General features: G+C 35.9%; 2 protein-coding genes across 2 annotated transcripts; both read right to left on the reverse strand.

Annotated features, from left to right (window-relative positions):
- Positions 1–1,545: 1,545 nt before the first annotated feature.
- LOC107631004 (cytochrome P450 736A117) lies at positions 1,546–10,271 on the reverse strand. The gene is made up of 3 exons (XM_016334308.3): positions 9,911–10,271; positions 2,885–3,429; positions 1,546–2,315 (listed from the first exon to the last, which is right to left on the reverse strand). Exons 1-3 carry the CDS (start codon positions 10,269–10,271, stop codon positions 1,710–1,712), a joined length of 1,512 nt encoding a protein of 503 aa, XP_016189794.1. The 3' UTR covers positions 1,546–1,709.
- Positions 10,272–17,910: 7,639 nt separating this feature from the next.
- Positions 17,911–27,105, reverse strand: LOC107631003 (wings apart-like protein 1). The gene is made up of 13 exons (XM_016334307.3): positions 26,266–27,105; positions 25,169–25,268; positions 23,970–24,309; positions 23,291–23,403; positions 22,969–23,100; positions 22,518–22,611; positions 22,274–22,384; positions 20,962–21,539; positions 20,374–20,633; positions 19,582–19,732; positions 19,011–19,108; positions 18,821–18,902; positions 17,911–18,399 (listed from the first exon to the last, which is right to left on the reverse strand). The coding sequence occupies exons 1-13, from the start codon at positions 26,739–26,741 to the stop codon at positions 18,316–18,318; spliced, it is 2,619 nt and encodes an 872-aa protein (XP_016189793.1). The 5' UTR covers positions 26,742–27,105; the 3' UTR covers positions 17,911–18,315.
- Between the last annotated feature and the right edge of the window lie 418 nt (positions 27,106–27,523).

Genomic DNA, 27,523 nt, shown 5'->3' on the forward strand with positions numbered 1-27,523 from the left:
ATCCGAGCTCTCCATCCTTGGCTTGCTCTCCAAGATGGATTTATGGCCCTTGATGCTTCATGATGATGATGACTTCTTCTGCTCCACTTTTGCTTCCTTCCTCACGCAGCCACCCTAACTACCTTCTGTGATGAGTGAACTCAAAAGTGGTGACAAGCCATCTCCTCCAAGATCTTCTTTCCTGCTGGCCAAATCTCCTTAACCATTTTTGGTATGGAGAGGCTGAGATCTCATCACCATATCTTTTCTTTCATGGTTTAAAGATCTTAGCCACTGCATTTTTTATGTTTTCTTGCCATCATTGAGATGGTCTTGTAGCTTGCCTTTCCTTCTTTTTGATAGCTCAAAGTCTCCATTGTTTGCTGTGTAAGGACCGAAGAGAAGGAAAGAGATGAGAGAGAAAGAGATATGAAGAAAAAGCAATCAAGTGAGTTTGAGTAAATTAATTAATGTGGGTTGCTTTTACTTCCCTTAGGTGGAGTAGCGTGTAGCATTGCTAATCACCATCAAATCAATTTGTCAATTTCTCTCTCATAGTTCCCATGCAATAAATGATAATTGAATGAATTTGAAATCCATCACATGGTTAGTGTTGAGATCCGTTGGAAGGCATAGGCAAATATCAACATTTGCTTTCCTGATGAAATATTTTCGGATCAAGCATTGGAGTATCCAACCAAGATTTTGAGTTGGACTAGTGATAGTATGAATTGAATCTGGCTCATTCAAAATATTTCAGCCACACTTCTTTGATTATTTATATCAAAGCTAATGATAAGATCAATTGGGCTTAATTCATCAATTCTGGCCCAACTAACACAACCATTATTTTAGCCATATAAATTCAATTCCAAGGCTGAGTATATGAATTGGGCTGGCTAATGTTTTTCGGCCCAACACTAAAATTCTGTATTGCAAAACTATTTAAATCAATATATGAAAATTAAAATTAATCACATTAATAATGTTTGATCATCACTAATTTAGAAATAGAGTTTTCCAAACTCATCAATGTATTTTCGTGAAGTGAAATAATATCACATATGTTTTATAGATCATATAGTTAGTTTATTCATTTATCTAATATGTATATTAATTAATCTTTTAAGTTTATGTTCACAACTCATAAGATATAGTTACAATTAGAGAATAGTAAAATTTATTTTTTTAATTAATATTTTTAATTATTAATTTAATTTTTTAAAAAATTATATCCCGTGTAAAGTATTGTGATTTAGCTAACTAGAATATCATTTTAGTTAATATTTGAATTAAATTTAATAAATTCAAAAATAATATTTTTTATATTTTTTATTGATTTATAACTATCAACATACTACTTTGTGATAACCTTACACCTTACTTGTAGGTTATCAATTCAGTTCGAGCAAATCTAATTTCAAATAAGACGGCATTAATTGATAAAGTGAACGCAATAAATATCTATATTTTTTTGATAAAAAAAATAAGAAAATATATAATTTTATTGAACATTATATATTCCTGTTCTCACTTTAAAATATCAGTCAATTTAAAAATTTGATACATTCATAATTTAATATATTAAAATTTGCAATTAAATACATTGAAGTATCAATACATTAAGTATACTACTTGTGATAGTTGTTCTAGAAGAGAGGAAGTATATAACTTCATTGTCAATTTTGTCCAAGATTTTCTTTCTCTCGTCATAACTTATTCAATTCAATTCATTCATAATAAGGGGTTGGTATAGCCAAGAGAGTTGATTTCAAATGCAGGACTAGTCCATAAAATTTAGACAAGTCCAATTCCTTAGAACCAGCAGGCAAATCCCAATCAAAGTGATAAACAAGGTTAGCCAGCACAATTTCATCAAGAGCAGTGGCAAACTGCATCCCAGGGCACCCTCTCCTTCCTGCACCAAAAGGAATAAACTGAAAATCACGCCCTTTGAAATCCACCGAACTGTTTAAGAACCTCTCTGGCTTGAACTCAAGTGGCTGGTCCCAACACTTTGGGTCCGTTGCAACGGCCCATGCATTCACCAACACCTGTGTTCCAGCTTCAATGTCATATCCATTCAACTTGATGCCTTTGGTGGATTCTCTAGGAACTAGAACTGGAAGTGAAGGGTGCAACCGAAGTGTTTCTTTGATCACAGCTTTCAAGTAGTTCATGTGAACCAAATCTTGTTCGGTTATGTTGCTTCTGTTTCCAACAACAGTTCTCACTTCATCTTGAAGTTTGTGCATAACCGCTGGCCGTTTTAACAGTTCCGCCATTGCCCATTCTAGCACAGTGTACGTAGGGTCCGTACCTGCCGTAAACATGTCCTGCATAAATAATTCGCATTAAATATGTATTAATAATTTAAAATTTTACTTAATCAACAGTTACAATAATTAATAATCATATTAACAAGTTTCAACAAAATTGAAGTCAAAATTAATTAAGTTGGAAAAAAGGAACGCTCATCCACCGTTAATGATAGAACTATTTTAAAAAATAATTATCTATTTTGTTATAAATATACTGATATCCTAATATATATTCGGAACTCAATTACTAAAAAGCCTATTAAAATTCTTACGTTCAGTGTAAATTCATCCGTTTTAAGTAATCCTTGAAACACACAAATCATTAAAATTAAATTATTCTCTTAGAAAATATGTAGTATTTAAACGACTGCAATTAATAAGATACTAACAACAACAAAAAAAACATTTATTATGAAATTAACAAAATTTAAGAGTATGATAATTAACAAGATATATGATAAGTTGATGACTATTCCTCATTTTGTAAAATAAATCTCAGTATCGTTATTGTGAAAAATAATTTACTAGAGAATAAGATAGCAATTGCCTAAATAATATATATATCAAACTCAAATATTTCTTACCACGAGTATTGCCTTCATTGTTATTGTGTCAAACTCAAATCCAACAGCGTTACTGGTCTTGACAGAAAGCAAAACATCCACAAAATCATCAACACTATCAGTAAGTCCCTCTTGTTCTTTCCTTTTCCCAGAACTAACATGCTCCGCAATCACTTGATCCAAAAACTCATCAAGACGCTTGGCCACTCTTGATGCTCTTCTATAAGAACCATCAACCTTGTTCAACCAACTAAGCCATGGAATATAGTCTCCTATTGATGTTGTACCCAACAAGTCTCCAAACTCCAAAACCAGCTCCTGAAACTTGCACCCTTCTCCTCCTCCACGATATCTCCTCCCTAGAGCACTTCTACACAGTATGTCATTTGTAACACCGAAGAATATGTCAGACAAGTTTAAGGGCATAGAAGAAGAAGAAGCAAACTCTTTGATGGTTTCAACCATTCTTGCAGCTTCTTCCTCCCTAATAAGGCCGTACGATTGAACCCTTTTGTTGCTCAGAAGGTGCAACACGGCTAGGCTCCTTATCTGCCTCCAGTATTCACCTGCGTTACGTAACGTAAGAGAATGAGATATTTTAGAGGGTATATATATATATATATATATATATATATATATATATATATAATTTTGCCTATGCTACACTTGCGGTATATAGTCGGTCTCAAGCCCGATAAAAGAAGAGGGCTATGTTATACCTTGACAACTATGCATAAAAACTTAGTCAAATTTTTATGACATATATCAAAGACGTTATTGCGCTAAAGTTATGTCGTTGTTCGGAAACAACGCAATGTATAGCTCGTGTATAGTGTCAAATGAATAAGAGCCGTTGCATCGGTGCTCGAGTGTAGCGTTAAATGAGTAAGGATTCCCGTGTTTTCGTGAACAGACGAAGGTAAATAAGTTAGTTTACAAAGAAAAAGCTAAAGATAAAGATAAGAGCGATAGAAGGTTGAAATTTGAGACATGGAACATAAGCACTCTAATAAGAAAATCTATAGAGGTGGTAATAGATACTATGACAAGAAGAAAGATTAACATCATGTGCTTACAAGAAACAAAATGGGTCAGCGCAAAAGTTAGGGAGTTGGATACTTTCGGGTTCAAATTTTAGTCTACAGAAAAGGTGAAAAATAAGAATGGAGTAGGTATTATCGTGGTTAAGCAATAGAAGAAGGAGGTAGTGGATGTCAAGAGAGTGGACAAAAGGATCATCTCTATCAAACTTATGGTGAAATGAGATATTTTTCATGTGATTAGCGCATATGCACCGCAAGTGGGTTCGGACGAGCAACACAAAATAAGATTTTGGGATGATTTAGAGAGTTTAGTCTAAGACATATCTTCGAGAGATAAGATTTTCTTACGAAGAGACTTAAATGGCCATGATGGAAAAGAAATAATTGGGTATGAAAGTATTCACGGAGGCCATAATTTCGGGATGGTCAATACAGATGGTAAAATTATTTTAGACTTTTTTCTCGATCTTTGACCTCCTCATCATAAATATATGTTTTAAAAAGAGAGACAAACATATTATAATTTATAGGAATGACATGATAAACTCTTAAATCGACTTCTTCCTGTTGAGGAGAGTTGACCAAAAATTTTGCATTAATTATAAAATTATTCCAAAAGAGAGTTTAACAACACAACATAAGATGCTTGTCATGAATTTTTGCGTTGAGTAAAAATTGAGAAAAAGACATTATACGAAGAACCAAGAACAAGATGGTGACGGAGGAAAGGTGAGGAACAAAGAAGTTTCATAAGACGGATAGGAGAAAAGGCAAAGTGGGAATAGGATAGAAGCACAGAGGAGATGTAGAGGGGGATAATGGAAGTTATTAGAAGAACAATAAAAGAAAATTTTGGTGAATTTAGAAAGATAGGGCCAAGAGACAACGAGTTCTAGTAGTAGAATGCGAGTGTACAAGAAAAGATAAAGGCAAAAAGAGAATGCTTTAAAGAGTGATTTTTGTGTTGCAATACAAATAATTGAAAAAAAATATAAGATGGCTAAGAAAGAGATAAAAGTGGATGTAAGTGAAGTAAGAATAAGAGCATATGAAGATCTCTACCAGTATTTAGGTACAAAAAAAGAAGAAAAATGTATATATAGAATTGCAAAGAGTCTTGAAAGAAAACGAAAGACTTGTATCAGGTTAAGTGCATAAATAATAAAGACAAAGATTTTGGCTCAAGATGAGAAGATCAATGATAGGTGGAAGAGCTACTTCTACGAGTTATTTAATAAATAACAGAAAATTCTTCAGAATCTTGGTCGGTTATGCACGACGGAAGAATATCAAAACTTCAACTATTATCGAAGGGTTCGAGATTTCGAGGTAAAAGAGGTTCTAAAGTGGAAGACAAAAATAGTAGGGCAGTAGGACCCGATAATATTCCGATTGAAGTTTGGAAGGGCATTGGAGAGAAAGGCATAAGTTGGTTAACCAAGTTTTTTAATGAGATTTTAAAGTTAAAGAAGATGTCAGATGAGTGAAGAAAGAGCACATTGGTACCTATATACAAAAATAAAGGGGATATGCAGAGTTGCAAAAACTGTAGAGGGATCAAGTTCATGAGGCATACCATGAAGTTATGGAAAATAGTGATAAAACGGAGGCTAAGACAAGAGACATAAATAACAGAAAACAAATTTTATTTTATGCCAGACATTGAAGCTACATACTTATTAAGAAGGATGATGGAGAGGTAACGTAATAATAAAAGTGATCTACATATAGTGTTTATTGATTTAGAAAAAGCGTACGCTAAGGTGCCAATAAAGGTCTTATGGAAGATTTTGAAAAGGAAGAGAGTAAGGATCGCATATATTCGTACAATTAAAGACATGTATGATGGGGTTACAAGTAGTGTAAAGACTCAAGGTGGCGTGACAGAGAAATTTTCTATTGGCATACAGTTACACTAGGGATCATCCTTAAGTCAATATATTTTCACATTTGTCTTGGAAGTGCTCATAGAGCATATCCAAGAGCCTGTGTCATGATGCATATTTTTTACCGATGATATCGTCCTTATAGTAGAGTTAAGGAAAGACCTAAATAAGAAGTTGGATTTACGGAGAGAAGCTCTAAAAGTGTATGGTTTGCGCATAAACCGTAGTAAGACGGAATATATGGAATGTAAGTTTGGCTGCCAAAGAAAAAATCCTAATGCAAATGTGAATATTGGAGAAAACATCCTACGAAATTTGTGATAAAAAAAAGTACCTTTAAAATTTAAAAGTAAATTCTATCGCACTGCTATCACACTGGTTATGCTTTATGATATAGAGTGTTGGGCAGTCAACGGGGATAGGGGTGGCAGGAGTACCCGAACCCGCGGGTACCCGACCCGTCCCTACCCGCCCGGGGCGGGTTTAAACCCGGCCCGAAGCGAGGCGGGTCCTGAGCAGGGCGGCTGTGGATCGGGGCGGGACGGGGTCGGGTTCATGGTAAACCCGCCCCGGAGTGTACATATACTCCCTCATATATATATACTCTTTTAGCAATTAGGGTTGCTCCCTCCCCTCCCTCATACAGACATACCCACCTACCCACATACCCAAATCCCAGAAACACACACAGCACTCACTTACCCATATCCTAGAAACCCACACAGGCAGCCACCTTGCTCACCGCCGCTATTGCTTGCTTTGCTCAGTCGCTCACCGCCGTCGTCGCGTAGTCACTCACCTTGCCGCTCTCTCTCACCGTACTCGCTCGCACTTCTCTCGTTGTCGTCACTCTCCTCGCCGCTCTTCTCTTCGATTTGCAATCTCCAGTCCCTCCTTCCTCTGTTGTCGTCTCACTGGTAAGTAGCAAGCACACCTCCTTTACTCACTACTTACAGTTTACTGGCTTGCTCTCTGCTTCTTGCCTTCTCCAGATTTATTTTCTGTGAGTAGATTTTATAATTTATTTTTTTTATGTTAAAACAGTTAAACTTGCCTTTTCATTAATATTATGTAAATTGTTGACGGAGGACTTTTTTGAGTACAATAATTATTGATCTTGAAAAATTCCTAGATGACGATATAAAGAATGATGTCCTCATCCCTCAAGAACTTGTTGGCCCTGCCAAGGTCCTCTCTTTTTTAAAGAAATTAACATTTGCTAAGCTGAGTTGATTTATGTACTTCTTTAAAGCATGAGCTTTGCAATTTGTTTGAGTAATAATTATTGGTTTTCTTACTAGCTAATAAGAATCGGCCTAATTTATATGTGTTGGCCTTATGTATCTTTATTTTTTTAAATCAAAGTATGTTTGGAAACTGAAATTATCTATTACTTCTCATTTTTTATGTTAAATATATATCATATGGCTTTCCTGTCTAAGCATTGTTTATGGCTTTCCTGATTAATATTTCCTATGAATCAAGATACTTGTGGTAGTTATAAAATTGAAGGCTGATTATCCATAATGCCATGTATTCTTTTGGAGATGATTCAGAGTCAGTCAATGGATGTTATCCTTTTGTATATTCTTGTGATTTGTGCTTGATTAGTTATAATTGATTTCAATCTAACACCATCAAGTCATCATGCTTGCTATGTATACACATGAAACTCATTTAAGTAATGAGTGATTCACTTGCTGCTTATAATGAGATATGAGGTCCACTAACTCTTTAAATACAGAATATGATCTTTCTTCTCTCTAGCTGTTTAGTGCTTATTATTTTTCTTTTTCCTTTCCCTTGGTCTCTTGTTTCAGAGTTGGTGATGTTACAGCTTATATTTAGCATTGTTGTATCAAATTTGCTTATTAATCCCTTGGTCCCTTGGTCTCTTATTTTATACAATGAATTTTATTAGAATTAACATTGAATAAACTTAAATTTTTTTAAAAAGTTAGTTCTTGTCAAGCTGGTTTAAGTATTTAGAGAAGAGACTACAGTGTGATATTATTGTGTTAGTCATAAAAATTTTCGATAGCATAAAGATGAGTTAATTTGTTGTACTTGTCACAAAGAGTGAGTGTCTATTATTGTTATCTTTTTTATGATTGATAATTCGATTTTGTGTTGTGAATTGTTGATTTTGAGTTGTTGATTGTTGATGGCTGATTAATAATCTGATTTTATGATATTATTTATCATTTTTTATGTCTTTTTCAATAGCATTCTATATGTTAACTTTTTACTTAATACTAATTAACTTATTAATTGTTATCTCTTTGAATTTCAGGTTTGAATCTTGACTTCCAAACCTTTAATGATGATGAAGATGTTGAAAGTGATCAAGAATAAGGATTGAAGACTCTTATATTTAATTATGTAATATTTTTATTATGGTGTTAAATTTGTAGTCCTCAAACATTAACTTTTTTTACTTTCAAGTTATTTGAAGTTGTATGAATTTTATGTTTGTATTTTAATTTAAATATGAACTTTAAATTTTTATCTTAATTTATATATGAATATTTAAAAATTAAAATGTTAGTTAATTTTGATCGGAGCGGGTAGGAACGGGACGGGTACCCGCAGGGGCGGGTTAGGGTAGAATAGTTTACTACCCGTGGGTAGGGGTGGGGCGGGTAGTAGTAGGGTCAAAGGAGGGCGGGGCGGGGTCGAGTAGGACAAAAACCCGCCCCTACCTGCCCCACTGCCACCCCTAAACGGGGAGCACGAATATAAGTTAAGTGTGGCACAGATGAAAATGTTGATATGGATGAGTGATCATATGCAATTGGATAGAATAAAGAACAAACATATAAGAGGAAGAGAGTTGGAGTAGCACTTATTGTGAAAAAGATGGTAGAATTGTGTCTCAAGTGATTTGGATATGTGAGAAAAAGATCAACAGAGTACCCAGTAAGGAAGGTAGATGAGATGGAAGATGGACAAAGGGTAAAAGGTAGAGGACGATATAGGAAGACTGGAAGACCATCCATGAGGTGGTCAAACAAAATCTACATATAAACGGTCTCTTTGTAGACATGATATATGATAGAGTTCAATGACATCATTTGATCCATGTAGTCGATCCCACCTAATGGGACAAGACTTGAGCAGTAAAAAAATAGTTTGTATGTATTTAAGTTGTGTCAAATGATATAGTATTGAAGGATATTTATAAATACTAAAATAATCAAAATATTAAATACGTAATATTGTATAATAAATATTCAGATATACTAAATAATTCTTATAGAAACTAGTTGATCATGATATATTCTAGCATCTCCCATCAATCTCAAATGACAACATGAGTTTGAAAGTTATTTAAAACAACAAAATAAAAAGGAATGCATAAATTGATGGAACAGATGCAGACGAAACTGTCGCAAAAAAACACAGACGAAACTGGCGAAAGGAAACATAAACGGACCTGCCACAAGAAAAACACAGACAGAACTATCGAAAGGAAGCACAAACGGAACTATCGCAAAAAAAGCGCAGATACAGCTGCCGAAAAAAAAGCCAGCAAGGGAAGCACAAACAAAACTGTCGCAACGAAAGTGCAGACGAAACTACCACAAAAGAAGCACAAACAAAATTGTCGAAAAGATGGCGAACTGCTCAAAAATTGCCGAAAGCCCGAAAAGGTGGCAAACTGTGAAGAGATGGTAAAATGTCAGAGGATAACGAACTGTCGGAAGGTGACTGAAAAATATATAATTTATCCATAAGAATAAATAATCAGATAATAATAGTATTTGATTTATTAGACTCGAAAAAACACAAAACGAAGAGAATAGGTTAATCTGTAAGGTGAAAAAACATCAAAAGAGTGACAAAAGAAAAAAAAAAAAAAAGACATAAAAAAAGTGTAAAAAATACGATAATTTCATAAAAAAAATAACATATTCTCTTCAAGAAAGATACTATAATTCTAATATCGTGTTAGAGAGATAAGAAAATATTAAAAAAAATTATATGTATTTAAATTTATAGATATTAAAAGAATAAAAATAATAAATATTTAATATTCTATAATAAATATTTAAATATATTAAATAATTCTAATAAAAAATAATTCTTCCTCCTATATTTTATGCAGCCCTACTCACCATACGGAGAGGTGGCTATGTCCTTGGAATCATACAAGAGTATGTCACTCATCTTACGCGGTGGCCGGTTGGAGAACACCAAGTCGTGGGTCTTCATCACCTCTTCCGCCATGTTGGCCGAAGATACCACCAACACTGGAACGTTGCCAAAGTGAAGGAGCATCAAGGGGCCATGTTTCTCAGCCAAGCTTTTGAGTGACAGGTGCGGGAACAAACCTACTTGGTGCAAGTTTCCGAGTATGGGTAGTTTTGGAGGTGAAGGGGGTGAGTTTTTGTTTGTGGGTTTGGAATACTGCCATTTCATGATGATGAGTAGGATAATGAATAAAGATGGTAACATGATGGTGGTGAACAGATCCATGGTGGTATAAACAGAGAGTGCTCAAGTTTCTAGTACCGGCGAAAAGTTTTCCAAGCTGTTGTGGAGGATGAGAAAGAATGCTAAACCCATGATCCAATGTTTGGACTATTAATTTTTTCCCTCGAGTTTCTGTATTCGTTTTACACCAAATTTAAAACTTAAAACAGCATCACTATTATCAATTCTTTGTTTTGTGGACTCAAAAAGTCAAATATGCCCAACCACATGTTCACATGTGTTGAGCTTATCGTAAGGAGTTTTGAATAGTTATGATAATTTATTTTAGAGTTTAAATATTAAATAGTGTTTTGGATATTTTTTGGTTAAATTTGATATTGCTGGGGATCGTGAGAAAGTCATTCTTGGTGGCCCGTGGTTGATAGACGGTCACTATGTTGCAGTAAAGCCATGGGATGTGGATTTTAGGCCATGCGAAAAATCCTTTGGATCAACGCTGGTATGGATTCGAGTCTCGGGACTTCCAATTTGGTGCTACCAGGAACAAGCAATGCTGCGAATTGCTTCTGCAATTGGGATTCCGGTGAAAGTAGATTTGGCTACTAAGCTTGCAGAAAGAGGAAAATATGCCCGAGCTTGTGTTCAAATTAATCTTGAGTTGCCTGTAATCAAACATATTATAGTGGAGGGTGTGACTTATGAAGTGGAGTACGAGAGTTTACAGTTGATTTGTGCTACTTGTGCACGGTATGGGCATGATAAATCGTTGTGCATGGAGAAGGAGTCCTTGGAAGGAAACATAAATTCCTTTGGTGATGGAAAAAATAATGAAGCCCCAACACTAGTGCCACACAACAATCATGAGATTCAAAAAGAGGCTGAATCAGAAGCTCGTGATTTAGGTGAGAAATTAGGAGTTGTTAAAGGGAAGGATGTGGTTACGGAATCATTGGCTCCTCACGTGCCTGATGGTCTTGTTAATGAGGCATGCATGGATGATGGAGAAGGCTGGCAACAAGTGCTGCGTAAGAAAAAATTTACAATGGGCCAGTCATCAGGTTTGAAGGACCAAGATGGAAAGCAGCACAAGTTTGGTTCGAGAAGGGTTCCAAGGCCCAATTTGCATGGTGATGGAGGCAAATCAACTGGCATTAGGATGGGGAAGCAAGAAAAACATGAAATTGCGCCATCTCCATTGCGCAGAACTCCTGCACGTCGTGGAATTTCTCTACGGAAGCGTCCTCGGCCTTCCTCCTTGCAGAACTCGCCAGTTGATAAAAATGGTGGCACAACGGAGGAAACCTTAGTAGATGGAAGCATGGCAAGTGCAGTGTCAGGGGGTCCAAAGGTGGCAATTATTGAGGATCAGAGTGTGCCAGTACCGCAGGACAAACCACCTATTGAGGTTGGTGATTCTGTTTAGAGTTTATGTTCTTATTTATTCTGTCCCTATTATTTATGGATAGTTTAAATATGATTGTTTGGAATATTAGGGGTGCTTCTAATAAGTTAGCCCGGGTGCATTGTAAGGAACTTGTTAGGAAATTTAGACCTGTTTTCTTTATTGTGGTTGAAACTCACTCCCCTTTTCAGCATTTAAAATTATTTTGGGAAAGATTGGGGTATCACTCTGTTGGTATAGTAGAGGCAGAGGGGCATAAGGGAGGTATTTGGTTTCTATCCTCTATGAAGGGTGTTTGTTGTAAGTTCATTGATGCTTTTGATCAGGGTGTTACTGTTGAGGTTCACTTTGATAATTTAATTTGGAGGTGTAGTGGTATTTATGGCAGTCCTCAATTTAATAAAAGGGTTCTCCTTTGGGATTATCTTGTTGCACAATCCATGGTTTTTCAAGGACCTTGGATTGTTCTTGGTGATTTTAATGAAGTCAAATTTTCTCATGAATCTAAGGGCTGTCAATTTTCTCATCAAAGAGCAGACATGTTTGCTACTTCATTAGGGGATAGTGGTTTGTTTGATCTGAAGACTATCGGGAGGCAGTTTTCTTGGTACAGGAGGGTGAAAAATTATGTTGACGTGGCAAAAAAGCTTGATCGAGTCTGTATAAATAGTAGTTGGTTATCTATCTTTCCAGAGGCTTATGCAGAAGTTTTAAATAGGCTTCAGTCTGATCATTGCCCTATTCTGGTGCGTTGTAAAGGTCGTCCTCAGCCTAAAGGGAATCGACCTTTCCGATTTGTTGCTGCTTGGGCTACTCATCCTGGGTATAAAGATATTGTGAACCAGTCATGGTGGTCTGGTAATAGAGGAATTCATGGCAAGCTTTCAGAAGTACAGAAGAATTCACTAGAGTTTAACTCGAAGGTATTTGGTAACATTTTTGTTAAGAAATGTGAATTAGAGCAGCAGATTAATTATTTACAAAAGCGTTTGGAAGTGGTGGATAGTATTTATTTGCGTCAGAAAGAGCAACAGTTGCTTGATGATTATAATAATACTCTAGTGCAAGAAGAGCTCCTATGGTTCCAAAAGTCCAGAGAGCAGTGGGTAAGGTTCGGGGATAGGAATACAAGATTCTTTCATATTCAAACTCTTGCGCGAAGGAAGCATAATAAGATTCATGGCCTTTTTCTCAAGGATGGAGTGTGGGAAACTGATCCAGAGGTTCTGAGTCAAGAAGCAGAGTCTTTCTATAAAAGCTTATTCTGTCATTTGGATGATGTTGATTTGGGTTGCCTTGGTGATGTGCCTCTTCCTTCTCTGAATGAGAAAGCTTGCAATAATCTTACGGCACCAGTTACTATGGAGGAAGTCAAAACAGCTGTTTTTCACATGAACTCTTTTAAAGCTCCAGGTCCGGATGGGTTTCAAGCTTTCTTCTTCAAAGAATATTGGGAGATCATTGGTCTTGATGTTTGGAAGATGGTTAAGCAGGCATTCTCCGGTGTTACTCTTGATCCGAGAATGTTGGAGACTTTACTGGTTCTCATTCCAAAGGTTGAATCACCGGTATCTATGAAAGATTTCAGGCCGATTAGTCTCTGCAATGTAGTTTACAAGATCATCACGAAGGTCCTTGTTAATAGGCTTCGTCCTCATCTTGCGGAGATTGTTGGCCCGCTTCAAGGAGGATTTATTCCGGGACGAGGAACTCCTGACAACATCATTATTGCTCAAGAAGTCCTCCACTTTATGAAGAAGACTAAATCAAAGAAAGGCACACTGGCCTTTAAGATTGATCTGGAGAAAGCTTATGACAGAGTTGACTGGAGGTTTTTAGCTCATACCCTTAAGAGCTTTGGTTTTCCTATTCCTACACTTAATTTGATTATGAATTGTGTCACTGCTTCTTCCTTATCTATTCTTTGGAATGGGAGTCGTCTGAATGGCTTTACTCCTAGCCGAGGTCTTAGACAAGGAGACCCTATGTCACCCTATCTTTTTGTGTTGTGTATGGAGCAACTGGCATGCTTTATTAGTCATCAGGTTGATTTGGGCTTGTGGGAGCCGGTTGCTATTTCTAGAGGGGGACCAAGAATATCCCATTTAATGTTTGCGGATGACTTGCTTCTATTCTGTAAAGCTACAAAGAGACAAGTGCAAAATGTGATGTTGGTTTTAGAGACTTTTTGCAAAGCATCTGGGATGAAAATTAATGTGGAGAAGTCTAAAGCGCTTTGCTCCAAGAATGTCTCTGCAACAAGGAAAGAGGTTTTCACTGGGGTATCCTCTATCAGATTTGTCCAGGATTTGGGCAAGTATCTTGGAGTTACCCTTAGCCATTCTAGGGTGACTCGTTCAGCTTTCAATGGTGTCCTGGATAAGATTCGGAGTAGGCTAGCAAGCTGGAAAGGGAGTTTACTCAATCGGGCTGGTAGACTCTGCTTGGTTAATTCTGTTGCCGCTGCTATTCCCACGTACCAGATGCAGGTCTCTATTTTTCCCAAAGGAATCATTAGTAAATTGGAGTCTATGATGAGGAATTTTCTCTGGAAAGGACAAGTTGATGGAAGAGGATTGAATATTGTTAGTTGGAAGGTACTGGTTACTCCAAAAAAATATGGAGGTTTGGGGATTAGAGATCCTTATTGTGTAAATATTGCTCTTCTTGGGAAGCTAGTTTGGACTTTTTTCCAGCAGCCAAACAAGCTATGGGTCCAATTATTGGATGCCAAATACCGATCATCTCTATATGACTGTTTTAGTTATCCTAAGAACAAGGACTCTCCCATTTGGAGGTGTCTTTGCAAGGCTTGGAAAGTGTTGAAGGATGGGTTTGCTTGGTGTATTGGAGATTTGAACCAGAATTTTTGGTTTTCTAGCTGGAGGAGAGAAGGACGGTTATCTAATGAGATGGATTATGTCCACATTTCTGATTCGAATCTCCGGATACAGGATATTTGGTCGGTTGATGAACAAGCAGGTCCGGAAGCGGGTTGGTATTGGAGTGGGTCTGCTGCCAAAGTCTATGACTCACGCAATGGTTACTTGTGGTTGTGTAAGCAGCTGTTTGGTTGGGAGGAGAAGGAGAATTGGCTTTGGCTTTGGCGTCAGCTTGTTCCGGAAAAGCATAAGTTTTTGGCTTGGTTGTGTCTTAAGGAGGCTCTTCCTACTGCAAGTTTTCGCTTTAGAAGAGGGATGTCGTCATCGGATAGGTGTCCAAGATGTCTTTCTAGCCAGGAATCGGTTATACATTGTATTCGGGATTGTCCAAAAGCTCAGCTTGTCTGGCAAAGGTTGGATATTCCTTGTCATCCTTTGGATTTGAAGAACTGGTTCTTGTATCATAGCAGAGAGCACCCGTTCAAATTCTTTTCGGGACTTTGGTGGATATGGCGAGCAAGGAATAACGACATCTTTAATCCCCATGAAACTTGGCCTCCGGAAAAAGTCATTTGTCTGGCATTAACTTCAGAAAAGGAGCTTAGAAATATTTTTGAATTACAACGTATGTCCCTTTCCTCTACTCTAAATGGTTTTTGGAATCCCCCATCCATTGGTACTTTTAAGATTAATTGTGATGCTAGTTATTTTGGTTCGGGTGATAGTGTTGGTTTTGCTTGTGTTATTAGAGATTGTAATGGGAGCTGGCAAAGGGGGTGTTTGGGAATGATTGAGAGTAATAGTATTCTTCAAGGAGAATTGTTTGCTATTTGGAGAGGATATCTCTTAGCTTGGGATGTGGGTCAACGAGATGTTATTTGTGAGACAGATTGTGTGGAAGCATTTAATCTTGTTACTCAAGATGGTTTTGGGTTTATTGATCCACTGGTGCTCAAAATAAGAGATATCATGCATTGGAATTGGCGTGTTGACTTTCGTTTGATTATGAGAGATGCAAACACGGTGGCAGATACTATGGCAAAGATGGCGATGAAGTTACAACTTTCGCATGTGGAGCTTCTTTCACCTTGGGAGGAGTTTAAGAGTAGTTTTAAACGGGACTGTCCCTCTATTTAAGCAGTTCCTTGTTTTGTTTCTTTTGTTTTTCTTTGTTTAATTTATTTCAGTCACCAAAAAAAAAAAAATATTAAATAGTGTTAAGTATTTACACAGTTGTACAATTATATTCGTTCTTTGGATGATTATTTATGTAATTAATATAAAAAATAATTATTTTTATTGATATAATATTTATAGTTAAATGCATATATAAAACTATTTTATACTGAATACATTAAAATTAAATTCTTTATTTTATTCGAAGTTTCAAACTAAAAAGCAAGCACCACGTTTGCATTATTTACTGCTCTGAATCTTACAAGCTGAAAGGACCCGGTAATTACAACTTGAAAAATTAAAGCATTAAAATTACAACTTTACCCACCATGGACAAGAGAAGAAGACTGATATAGGGAATAAGTTTAATTATATACATAGTAAAATATAGGGTAAAGTATTAAATTGGTCTCTATGTTTCAGCATAATTCTGTTTTGGTATTTAAGGTTTAAAGTGTTCTATTTAAATCTAAAAAAGTTTCATTTAGCTTCAATTTTGTCCCACTGTGAGGTCAAAGTTAAATAATTAACGAAATGTCTTATATTACACTAGTACAAGAAGAAGGTCAATAATTTAGAGAATAAATACAAGCTCTAAAAGTACAAAATTAACTGTGGATGCATCAATACATTTATTTATCATTCTCTTTAGTTCTATAGAAAATATTTCATTTAAATTGTAAGAAGACTGATAAATAAATGTTTGATGCATCCACAGTTGATTTTGTGCCTCTCGAGCTTGTAATTGTTCTCCAGATTATCGATCTTGTTTTTATACTACTGTCATATAGGACATTCCGTTAATTATTTAACTTTGACCTTATCGTGGGACTACATTAAAACTAAATAAAACTTTTTTGGATTCAAATAGGACACTTTAAACCTTAAGGACTAAAATAGAATTACGCCCAAATGTAGGATATGCCGACACGTTTTTTTATAAAAAATTATATACGACATGTTTAGGATACGTTGTGAATTAAAATTTAAATAATATATTAAATTAATAAAACATCATATTGTAAATATAAGAGTAAATATAGTTGCACAAAAAAGTCTTAAAATTATGCAATTATTAAAAAAAATAAAAAACTTTAATCTATTCTTACCATCTCGCTAATAGAAAATGTTTCAATTTCTTCTCTTCCAAGTCCATCATCCACAAACACCTCAGCTTCAAGTCCATCATCCTCTGTATCTTCTATTTTTCTTCTTATATAACACAGAGAACTAAGAACGGTTAAGCTAGTGAGTAAATAAGCTACCAAAGACAAACAGTAAGTAGATTTAGGTTTTGATTTATTAATTATTTTATTTTTAAATTTAAATTTTGATTTGTTTTTATTTTAAAATTAAAAAGGAAAAATTAGTTAATCGGGCCATAAAATCACAAAATCAATTGCAGATTTGCAGCCCAACGAAAAAGATTCGTCTCATGAACATCTGAATCGGGTTGGACTCGTTCCAATTCGTGACCGCTTTACCAAAATTCTGTACCGCAAGAAGATACGCCACTCGTTCGAATTCGTGACCGCTTTACCAAAATTCTGTACCGCAAGAAGATACGCCGCTGATACGCTCGTTTAACGTATCCACCGCGTGTCGGCGTTGGATTGGCACCATAAGCGAATCCGTGCTTCATAGCTGAAAACTGGTTCAGCAGCCACAGTTTTAAAAATTAATTTTCCTTCTCTTCTTTGAGTAGTTTAGATAATAATAGAAATAAATAAATAATATATTGCTTCCGCCGTCGGGCATTGACTCTAATCCAAATTGTAATAAGATATTCATCATGAAGGTTCATCTGCTATTTCACCTTCTAATCCAAATTTCTAATTTATATTTTCAGGTTTCATCAATTTCATTGGCATGTTAGTAAACACGTCAGGGAAAGAGACATTGAAATTTAATAATTTACGGCACCTTCAAACTCATAGGCTTACGCTTTCGAGTAACCTAATCTTATTTCATAATGCTGTAAACACATCATGCTGAATTCCTTTATATTCTTTCTGTTCTTGGCTTATTAATTTATCAAAGTCAATACGTGAAAGTTTCGGTTATGCATCAAACGAAATCATCTTGTGCCCATGTAGGTTTAAAACCAATATTTGATTACAGAACATAAGGAGCAACGATCAATGAAATACTAATTGGAAAGAACCAGAAATCATTTGTGTTTGTAAAATGTAAACTGACATATGATTAATGCACAGATATCTACTTAAATATTATGATTATTTAACACTGATTCAATCTCGGCTTATGTCAAGTTGCCGAAAATATGAAGAAAAAGGTCGCGGCTATTCTACATGAGCATTTATAACAAAATATATAAGCTTCTGATACACGAAAAATGAATGAATAAACAAAAAATATTGAAAAAATTACTACCATTGATTACACACACAACTATGCTAATAATAATGCAACCCACTATTAATTTTCTGTATACATCATCACCAGCATGGTGATACAAATATAGGACATGGTATAGCATTCATAAAGTATATGTATCTTGGTCAGACTCTGTAATGAACTAAGCTGCAGCAGTCCCATTTTGTGTTGAGTAATAAAAACCTAACTTACGCTGTGGCTGTACAGAGTTTTCCGATGTGCTGGGCTTTCATCGAATTCTGCACGATTCAATGACTTCACTAACTGCTTTATGAGTCTCTGGTGAAATCATGTTCAATGACAGATGAAATTCCTGCAGAAAGAGATACCATCATGAGCTAAGAAAAGTATCAAAGGTGCAAAGTCGGATTTTTGTTTGAAGTGGTAAAGTCGCAAGCCCTAGGCATAAGATGTAGGCATCTCCATTGAAGCATATAATTCAAAAGATCCTCACATGAAACTCAATCATAGAAATCTGATGACTTCTGGTCAAAAAGCATTCTAGCAACTAAGTTTTAGAAAGTATTCCTTCTGAGATCTGATATGCAGCAAGCTCAAACTAGACTTTTGAAGATTATATTCTCATTTTATGCAAACTCCAAACTAAATATGATAGTTGGCACACTCAGATTAAAGTTCCCAAACTCTAGTTACCCTTCCCAAAAAAAAGGATAACAAATTATACTATTTTTCACTAGTTCCCCAATTTTATCTCAATGGTTAGAGCAACATACCACAAATCTGTCCAACACAGGCACAAGAATAGATAAGTTGTGATCTGGGAGATGGTCAGCAATTGCTGCTCGGATGCTCTTACTGTAGACCAAAAAGGAAATTGCAAGCCTTGATGTAAGCAAGAGAAGTTAAAGAGTAAATAGAGGGAGGGGGTGGGGGGTGGTGAATTAAAATTGATTAGGTATGGACCTTTCAGTAGAAAGAAACGCTAGAAGCAGGGCAGAATAAGCTTCCACAATCATTTTCTCAGCTTCTTTTTCACCCTGGAGAACAACTTCTTCAGCATCCTGCAAGATGAAACACAAGATTATTGATGCTACATCATCCGCAATCAAATTTCACATCCTTTCACACCCTACGTTGAGCTGGTCCTACTAAACAGGTTGAATTGGCACATCAGATAAGACCTAGATGAAAAGATCAATATCTTAGGAGTTTTAAGTCCTCATCCAGTTATTTACTTATTTATGTATGTCAGAATTCAATGAAGTCAAGAAAGACTCCAACCATTCTTTTAGTCTTTCTCGTACATCTGAAATAACTAATTTACCCTTAACCGTGGCCTCATAATTGCACGACAAAATTGACTTTTCTTTTTTTTTTTTTTTGGGGGGGGGGGGGGTGTTGTTGTTTAAGCACAATACAAACCAAGAAATTAGAAAGATTGGGAAATTTCTGGAATTCCACTTTAAAAGTATAATATGCCAATCCAAAACAATAATCCACTCTCTTTAAGAGGAAACAAGAATATGCAACCTACCAGTGCCGAATGTTTATCTTCCCCATCTCCCTCAATTCCACCCTGGTTAGCCAAGAAAATAGAGCATAATAATTGAATAACATCCCCCCGAGCCTCATGATCCAAGCCCCGGGATGAAGGAAGCAGAACACTGGCAGCTGCAAGGCGTGATCTGCAAAAAAACCAGCAACAAAATTAAAAGGTGTCAAAAGACATTAATGAAGTACATATCACATATGATAACACTAAACCAATTTTAGACATCTAGTTTCTCCTTGTCAAGTTGTCAATTGTAGTTTATATGAACAAAAAAGAAAATACAATGATATTAGAATTGGTGAGTAGTTTATTATATTCTTTTTCTTTAGATAAAACAAAAATAAATCACATTGATTAAAAAATGGGTAGTTTTTCAACTTCTATTCTTAATTAAGTGGTTTGCTATATAAATCAAATGACGATATTAGTGTTTCATCATAAAATAATCTTTTAAAAATGTTAGCTATGTCACTACAATGTGTCGTATGTTGCAACAAAAGAATGGTCTTTATGCTACATTATAATTCTGAAGATATGAGCAATGCATTTAGAAACAAGCCAAGACTTAATTAGCAAATTCCTAAGAGTGAACGTTGAAAATAGACAAATGCATCATTACAATAGCATAGTATGAAAATACTACAAAATAACATGACGAGGCATGTGTAACAATTCAACCATGTATGCATCGAAATCATTCTTTCTCATGGTAAATTGTTCAAATTTAAAACTTAAAATAGTAGAACATAAAACATAAAGCAGTAGAACACTTACCTGTTGTGGTCATCCTTCTCTACCAGGTTTACAAGCAAGCCCAGAATGGCCACAAGAAAATCTAATTCATGATCAGTGAGATGCTTATCATATTGATGGTCTTCAGCACTTGAAGTATTTTCTTTCATTTGACCAAAGGACATCGAAGAGCTGAAGCAAGGGAAATGACCAGCAATCAGCTTAGACATAGTTTCCAGTCCTCCATAGGCCGCAATTTGCTGGCAGCCAACAGGATTGTCATTAGTCAAATTCATCAACACCTACAGTAGCAAGACAACCTTAGTTAGTGCACAAGCCTTAAGTGACATATCGGGTGCTGTAAGACATAAACCCAGATAGGAGTTCTGCTTAAAATAAAATAAAAAGAGAGATCAAGTGAATAACAGAGACATAGGCCTACTGGAGTATATATAAAACAAAGAAAGAATTGTATTCAGCTGACATTTAAAGCACAAATTAAATGTAAGTAACTGCCAAATGATCTGATTCTGGCAGGTAAAAACCCTTGATTCAGTCATCCAAATCCAAATTCCATAGACTATGAAATGAATATGAATGATATACGGAAAGAGCAAATGCTGGAAATACCTTAACAGCAGTTAGAAGGCAATCACTTAGAAGGATGGAACCTTCTTCATCACCAACAACAGAACTGGAACAATTGATGTCAACATCATTCAATTCTTGTTGGATCTCTATCTCTTTAGTCTGAGATTGACATACATACTCAAATTCTCTGCTTGGCACCTCGTATTTTCTTTTAGAATGAGATTTCTTCTGTTTCCCTGATAATATGTCCCACTTAGTGGGTGCAAAGTCATCCTCATCAAATGCAAAAGGATCTTGGCTATCATCCGAGATTACAATTGGGCTATTTTCAGTAAACCGTACATTCTTCCTTGAACTATTATGGATTGTGGATGCTTTGTAGCCTGAACTCTTTGATGCACCACTGCAAGATTCAGATGTTGAAGAACTAACTCTCATCTTTAGCGAATAAATATCACTAGTTGAAGTGCTGGGAGTTTCAGAAATGGATTGTGAACATTCCATCTGACTACATGTCAAAAGTCGGCTGTTCCGTGAAACATCAGAATTCTTAGCAGAAGAAGCTCTATTCATACCAAACAACTTGCTGATAGAACTTTTGAATAAAGGTTCATTATCTGAAATTCAAATGAAAGCATTCAAAAATTTTAAGACAAACTTATTTCAACATTAGTAAGCAACAACAACAACAACAAAGTCTTGTCCCACTAGGTGGGGTCGGCTACATGAATCAAACGACGCCATGGAGCTCTATCACGTATCATGCAAACAAACAAATTGGTTACCACCGAATTATCTTGCAGAACATGACAACAACAAAGCATAAATAAAATACCAACTAAAATCAATGGCTTTTCTCACTTTTCTTTCAGATTAGAACAATTTTTTTATCCACAGTTCAGAAAACATCATCTAATTAAGGATTAAGATATGACATCTTTCAAGTAAGTAGCTCAATAACAAAGGAAAAGAATCTTTCTTGGGGGGTTACATTCATTTGGGTTAAAAATAAAACCCTTGATCTACATCCCCTCCCCCCCCCCCCCTTTTTTTTTCCCTTTTGTCAGTAAAAAAACAGAGAAACAGATAATTGGTATTGATATATCCTCTAACAAGAGGGGAAGCAGTTCAAGCAATATTTCCTGTCTAGAGAAAACGAATGATTGTATAATGGTTTGATTATAACAATTTGGCAGCTCTTCATACATAGTCCAGCATATATAACTATAATCAATAAACATGAATGTAGCAACAACAAAATAGCAATATAGTACTTTTTTCTTCTATCCCCATATCACTCCCCCCCCCCCCCCCCCCAAACAAAAAAAAAACACAAAACAAAACATAGTACCTTTATGGTCTCTGAACAGATCTGGTTCAGAATCATCACTGACCATAGAGAGCAAACCATAAGCCTTTTTCTCATTGGATGCAGCAGAGGCACTTTGACATAAACATATGTCTAGAAGAATATTGGCATGAATTAGGGGAGAGAAGAAAAGGCACCAACCATTAGAAATGAAAACTAATATGTTGAGTGAAAAGAATGAAAAAATGAACAGAAGCAGGAATTTATGCCTTTGTGTGATCATTACCTGAAAGGATCCTTATAACAGTTATGATCAGCTCCGTAAAAGAAAAAGAAGTTGCCTGAGGATTTAATCTTCCTTTCAATTCAAGCAAATGAGTCTATTATGGCAAAGTAAATGTAAGTTAGATAAATTAGAAAGGTAATCAAGCAAAAAAGCAACAAATCGTGCAGTATCCATCATGTAAGACAAATGGGAAGTGACACGGAAATGGATCCTCTCCAGTTTTTTCAACACTTGACAAAATACAGTGCAATCTCTCACCTTTGATTTTAATAGTGGGACCAGAAATAAATAAGAGAGAGAATGTGGTGAATGGTTAGATTAAACACTGCACACCATCCAGTTTTTTATTCACTGGAGAGGATCCACTCCCGAAGTGACACAAGCAAAACCCAAAACAATAAAACATAGCAATCAACATTTACAATACAACAGGCAAAGTGCATATGTTCACCTGATTATCTGTGCTTAGAAAAGTAGCATTCTCCATTATCTTCAGGCATTTGAGAAGTAGGGTTAGATTCTTCAGATGTTTGTTATTTCTCAGATCCTTGGTAGAGAGAGAACTATCATCCTCCACCCATTTCTGAAAGGCAAAGTCACGGTTCAAGGTAATAATTACCACAAATTGAATTCATCTACACTCCTATTGCTAGAGCATTTGTAAAATAGAAATCAACAAAAACAAGTAATCAAAATGTAAAGCCCAATACATCACATGGAAACTGCACTCATTACATAAGGCATACATATTGAACTAACATACAAGCTCACACCTCCAAATCTAAATGACAATTCATGGTGACTTCAAAGACCGCATCAAGTCCTCCATACTCCCTTAGTTTCTCCTTAAAATTTCCACCAGCCTTCCGTACAGCACCAGTGGTTTCTGGACAGACATAGTCGTCATATGTGTCAGTACAACGGGTAATAATTAATTCCATGAAGAAGTATGTCGATACTCAGTGGGACCACATACAGCTACACATTCTGTTTAGTTCAGCATTAAATACAAGATAATCATGTTTTACATGTGACACCTGTCAACTATTTATTAATTTGGAATAGAAAGACACATGACAAAAGCACTAACACCCGTATATCACAATAATATAGTAATTTGTAGGTAATGTTGGCATCTTCCAACAAATTCAGTACCACTGAACTGACAAGTGAAAAATAATTAGTTTGTAGCTACATATAAATATGCCATTTTCGGAAATTGAAAGAATAAAGCTAGTCACATAAAGATTGGCAAAATAAACTATTCATGTCTTCATTAAGTTCTAAACAGTAAACATTATTACAGATGAACAGATTCAATGATCTATTGGTATGTTTGCATAAGAAAATCATCATCAGGAATTAAAGAATCAAACAGTCAAATCTATAACAATGAAAGGAACACCTTCAGACAATAATACAAAATGTGGAAGTTGATATTCTTTACGATACCATCAAGAGAAATGGCAGATAAACAAGCCTTCTCCATGGTCAACAATGCTAACCATTTTGGGCATAACTCTGGCCTCTCCACCACACTGTCATTCTGACAAGATGTTTTTAGTCCTTTGCAATTTACTAGAACTTCTTGAACTCTAGAAAAAACTGTGACCAAACTGGAATCCATTCTTCCCATTGAAGTTTTGAACATGTCATCACTCTGACGCAAGGATAGAAGCTTAGAACCAAGTTTTGGTACCTTGTCCGCGATAGATGTTGAGACAATTGGTCTCAACAACTTTATAAGAAATTGAATACAACCAGATGATTCAAGTAGATTATCATCTTGACCCTGAAGCAAAAGCATATTATAGATAATTAGAGAACACCTTGATTTACAGTCCAAACTATCAGAATGGAAGTATAGGTCACTGAATAATCACTGCTGTCCATATAAGATGGGAATCAAAGCCATTGCATGTGAAGCTTCCTTTATTGATTATAAAACAAATACTGAAAAATCTGTCATAAATGAGGTGCCAAGTTCACAATGCTCAGGCATATTCTTAAGCCAAGTCATGAAAGATATTTGATGACCTGCCTTCCAAATAAGGGGGAAATATTGTTTCTAATGGATATGTACAGAACTAGAAAAGGTAAACAATATAACATAGCAAAGTGCCAAATATGTAATGATGGAAGGTGCCTAAATACATTAGTTGGGCTTAGTTTTCTTTAAGTCTGGAATGAACTACAAAGGAAACATATAGAGTTCCACAAAGGAAACATATAGAGTTCCACATCTAGAGGTTATTTGTAAACATCATGCCAAAAAAAATGTTTCCATTGCTCAAATAGTAGTGCTAACACATAGAAGCCTCTACTGGATTTCTTCTTTTCTTCCAACTTAGAACAAAAATGGGAATACACACACGTGCTTAGCATTTCCTTTTGGTATTAAAGATCTATTTGAAAGTGCGATCAAATAATTAACAACAGGAATTGAGCTCTAATAAAATCTTACTATGTAGAAAATAGTGCATCATTACAGCAGCATTACAAGAGAGTTCTATCTTTCCACCAATAGCAGCTTATAAGAACTTTGGCAATGGAATAAATTTCTCATACATAACATTAATGACTTTATGTTTATAAGCCCAAAGTTTCCTCCATAATTACAACTGCAAATTCTAAAACAAAACAAGACTTACATCACAGGTTAAAACGTATAGAAGAGTTGCAGCTGCAAGATTGCTGGGAGAATCATCGAGACTGAGGCCCAAAATAGCTTCAGTTATCGTCTTTGCCATCCTATAGAGTATAAAAATCAGGGACTAATCAGCTAAACATTCATACTGGTGTATTTTTCGATGTGACAATGAGTTCAATTCATATACTCAGTTTAAAATTCCAAACTAAATCTTAATAATGTCAATTGGGTAAAAGTAAACTTAACACGCCTTTTCTAGGGAAATTAAGTAATAGTGCAAACGGTAAATCAATATTATGAATCTATTTAATTGTGAAATCTAGTATCGAACCATAGCTATCATTCGCATCCTGTTGAATGGCAAGAAAGTGACCAAGGGGTGAATCAAACTAAAATCTAGCTTGCGCTAAGTGGTTAAATGTATTCTTCAATCTGCATATCATAGGTTCAAGTTCAAGACAAAGCACCTATTTGCCTATAGGCTGTGGGAAGGGGCAGCCCATACAGACTTACAGCCTGAGCAAGGATTCTCACACCCACCAGATGTGAACAAACTTTTTATAAGACTTAAAAAGGTGAAAAATTAAATAAACCACCAGCAATAGACTTCATTAAACGATATAGTATAAACACATATCTAAGCTCCCATTAACGTCACATTTCTACGTGGAAAATAACCATAGAGACCATAGAGATCTACCAGTTGAATCTAACTAACTCTAATGGGAATTGCATATCAGACTCACAAATGGATTAAAACACTAATAAGCCTTTTTGTTCTACTTCTCCTCCTCGTGAAGCACCCCCAAATATTCGTATCCAAGAACAAGATTTATATCACAACCCAACTTCAAAATTTTTTAAGATAATCCAAAGACCTAGCCAATAAATACAAAAACCACATCTCAAACCACATCAAAATCAACCCAAGACTCCATCCACTCCAATTTCGAAACTTTGAACTATCTCCTCACAAACAAAATGTAATAGTGACAATAACAATAACAATTTCCAATATCTGCAACAGATATATTTCAGATTCAAATCCTACATTGAGTTTTCAGGAAATTAAAAATAAAAAATAAAAAATTTGCATACCCCTGACTCCTGAGAAGCCTCCGCTGCTGCGTGGTGCCACAAATACCCAACAGTGACACCAAGCTCGCTCTCCTGATCCGCAAAGGCTGCCCCTTGCGGAGCCCATCGAGAGCGAAATTCACCTCATCAACATGCTCCATCATCTCCCCAAACTCCTGCGCCTCCATAAGCGTCGATGTCGCAGGTATCGCCACGTGGCAACTCCCGTTAGCTGCCGCCGCCTTCTTCTCCCCCTTCCTCGCCCTCTTCGGCTCCCTGCAGCCGCCGCCGAAATCGTCTACTAAATTAGGATCCGAATCGAAGAGGGACCAATGCGAGGACGAATCCTGGGACGAGTACGCGAATCCGTAGATGTTGTTGTCGTGGTTCTGTGAACTCTCCTGCGAGAGTGGGTCCAAAACGTCGTCGTTGAGAGAAGAAGCTGAGCAGGTCCTCGAGAGGGGTCTGTTTCGGCGACCGTATGTGCGAACGATCATCTTACTTCACTGGTGGACCAGATCGACGGAATTTCGTAACGGTGGTGGTTGGTGGCGGCGGCTATTTGGTCATTTTTTGAGGTTGAAAGGGCTTTTTTGGAAGAAGAGGGTCTAAAGAATTGTCTGTGTGAACCAATTAGGGGAGAATTGAAGACGGAGAAAGGTGAGGTCTTTATGAATTTTCAGGTTGGGGGTGAGCTGAAGAAGAAGGAGAAGAAGACACCGATGGAGTGGACTGAGAGAAGGAGGAGGAGGATGAAGGGAATTGAATTAAGGTTTTTGAATTTTTGTGTGTATGTGGGTTTTTTTTTTGTTAATTGGATTATTAAATTCCGTGCGATTTTGAATTCAATGGGCCAGTGTAACTTTATCTTATGTTATCTTATTAATTTTGCATTCCCCGAGTGAATATCAGTAGAGGCTAATTTGGTAATTTTATTTGCGTATTTCTGTTTCCCAATAATACAAATATTTTCTTTTTATGCAAAACGGGGCAACAGCTAAAAGAAAATTACATAGAAATATAGGACTTGTATTGTTGCGGGAAAAAAATAATTCCCAGGGAGAGAGGGGTGTTTTCCACAAAATGGTCATTTTTTCAATTTTGTAATTTTTTATTTTTAAAAAATAAAAATTTCTGTTCACGATCTTACTTTTAAGATTTTTTTTTAAAAATAAAAACTACTACCAACGACTCACGATTATACTTATTTTATATTTTAAAAATAAAAATCATTACCAATGATTTCATCTTATCTTCATATTTCGACAATACCCAAAAA

The sequence above is a fragment of the Arachis ipaensis genome, chromosome B3 (genome assembly GCF_059453495.1).
Source record: "Arachis ipaensis isolate K30076 ecotype BB chromosome B3, ASM5945349v1, whole genome shotgun sequence".
Classification (NCBI taxonomy): domain Eukaryota; kingdom Viridiplantae; phylum Streptophyta; class Magnoliopsida; order Fabales; family Fabaceae; genus Arachis; species Arachis ipaensis.

Excerpts from the sequence above, each read along its gene's own strand:
- LOC107631004 (XM_016334308.3), bottom strand. The coding sequence starts at position 10,271 with ATGGATCTGTTCACCACCATCATGTTACCATCTTTATTCATTATCCTA. Across the intron at positions 3,430-9,910 it reads CATAGCCACCTCTCCGTATG|GTGAATACTGGAGGCAGATA; the intron begins GTGAGTAGGGCT and ends TACGTAACGCAG. Across the intron at positions 2,316-2,884 it reads CAATGAAGGCAATACTCGTG|GACATGTTTACGGCAGGTAC; the intron begins GTAAGAAATATT and ends TTATTTATGCAG.
- LOC107631003 (XM_016334307.3), bottom strand. The coding sequence starts at position 26,741 with ATGATCGTTCGCACATACGGTCGCCGAAACAGACCCCTCTCGAGGACC. Across the intron at positions 23,101-23,290 it reads ATTGTCATTTAGATTTGGAG|AAATGGGTGGAGGATGATAG; the intron begins GTGTGAGCTTGT and ends TTTGCCTTTCAG. Across the intron at positions 20,634-20,961 it reads GCCTTCTAACTGCTGTTAAG|GTGTTGATGAATTTGACTAA; the intron begins GTATTTCCAGCA and ends TTGCTACTGTAG.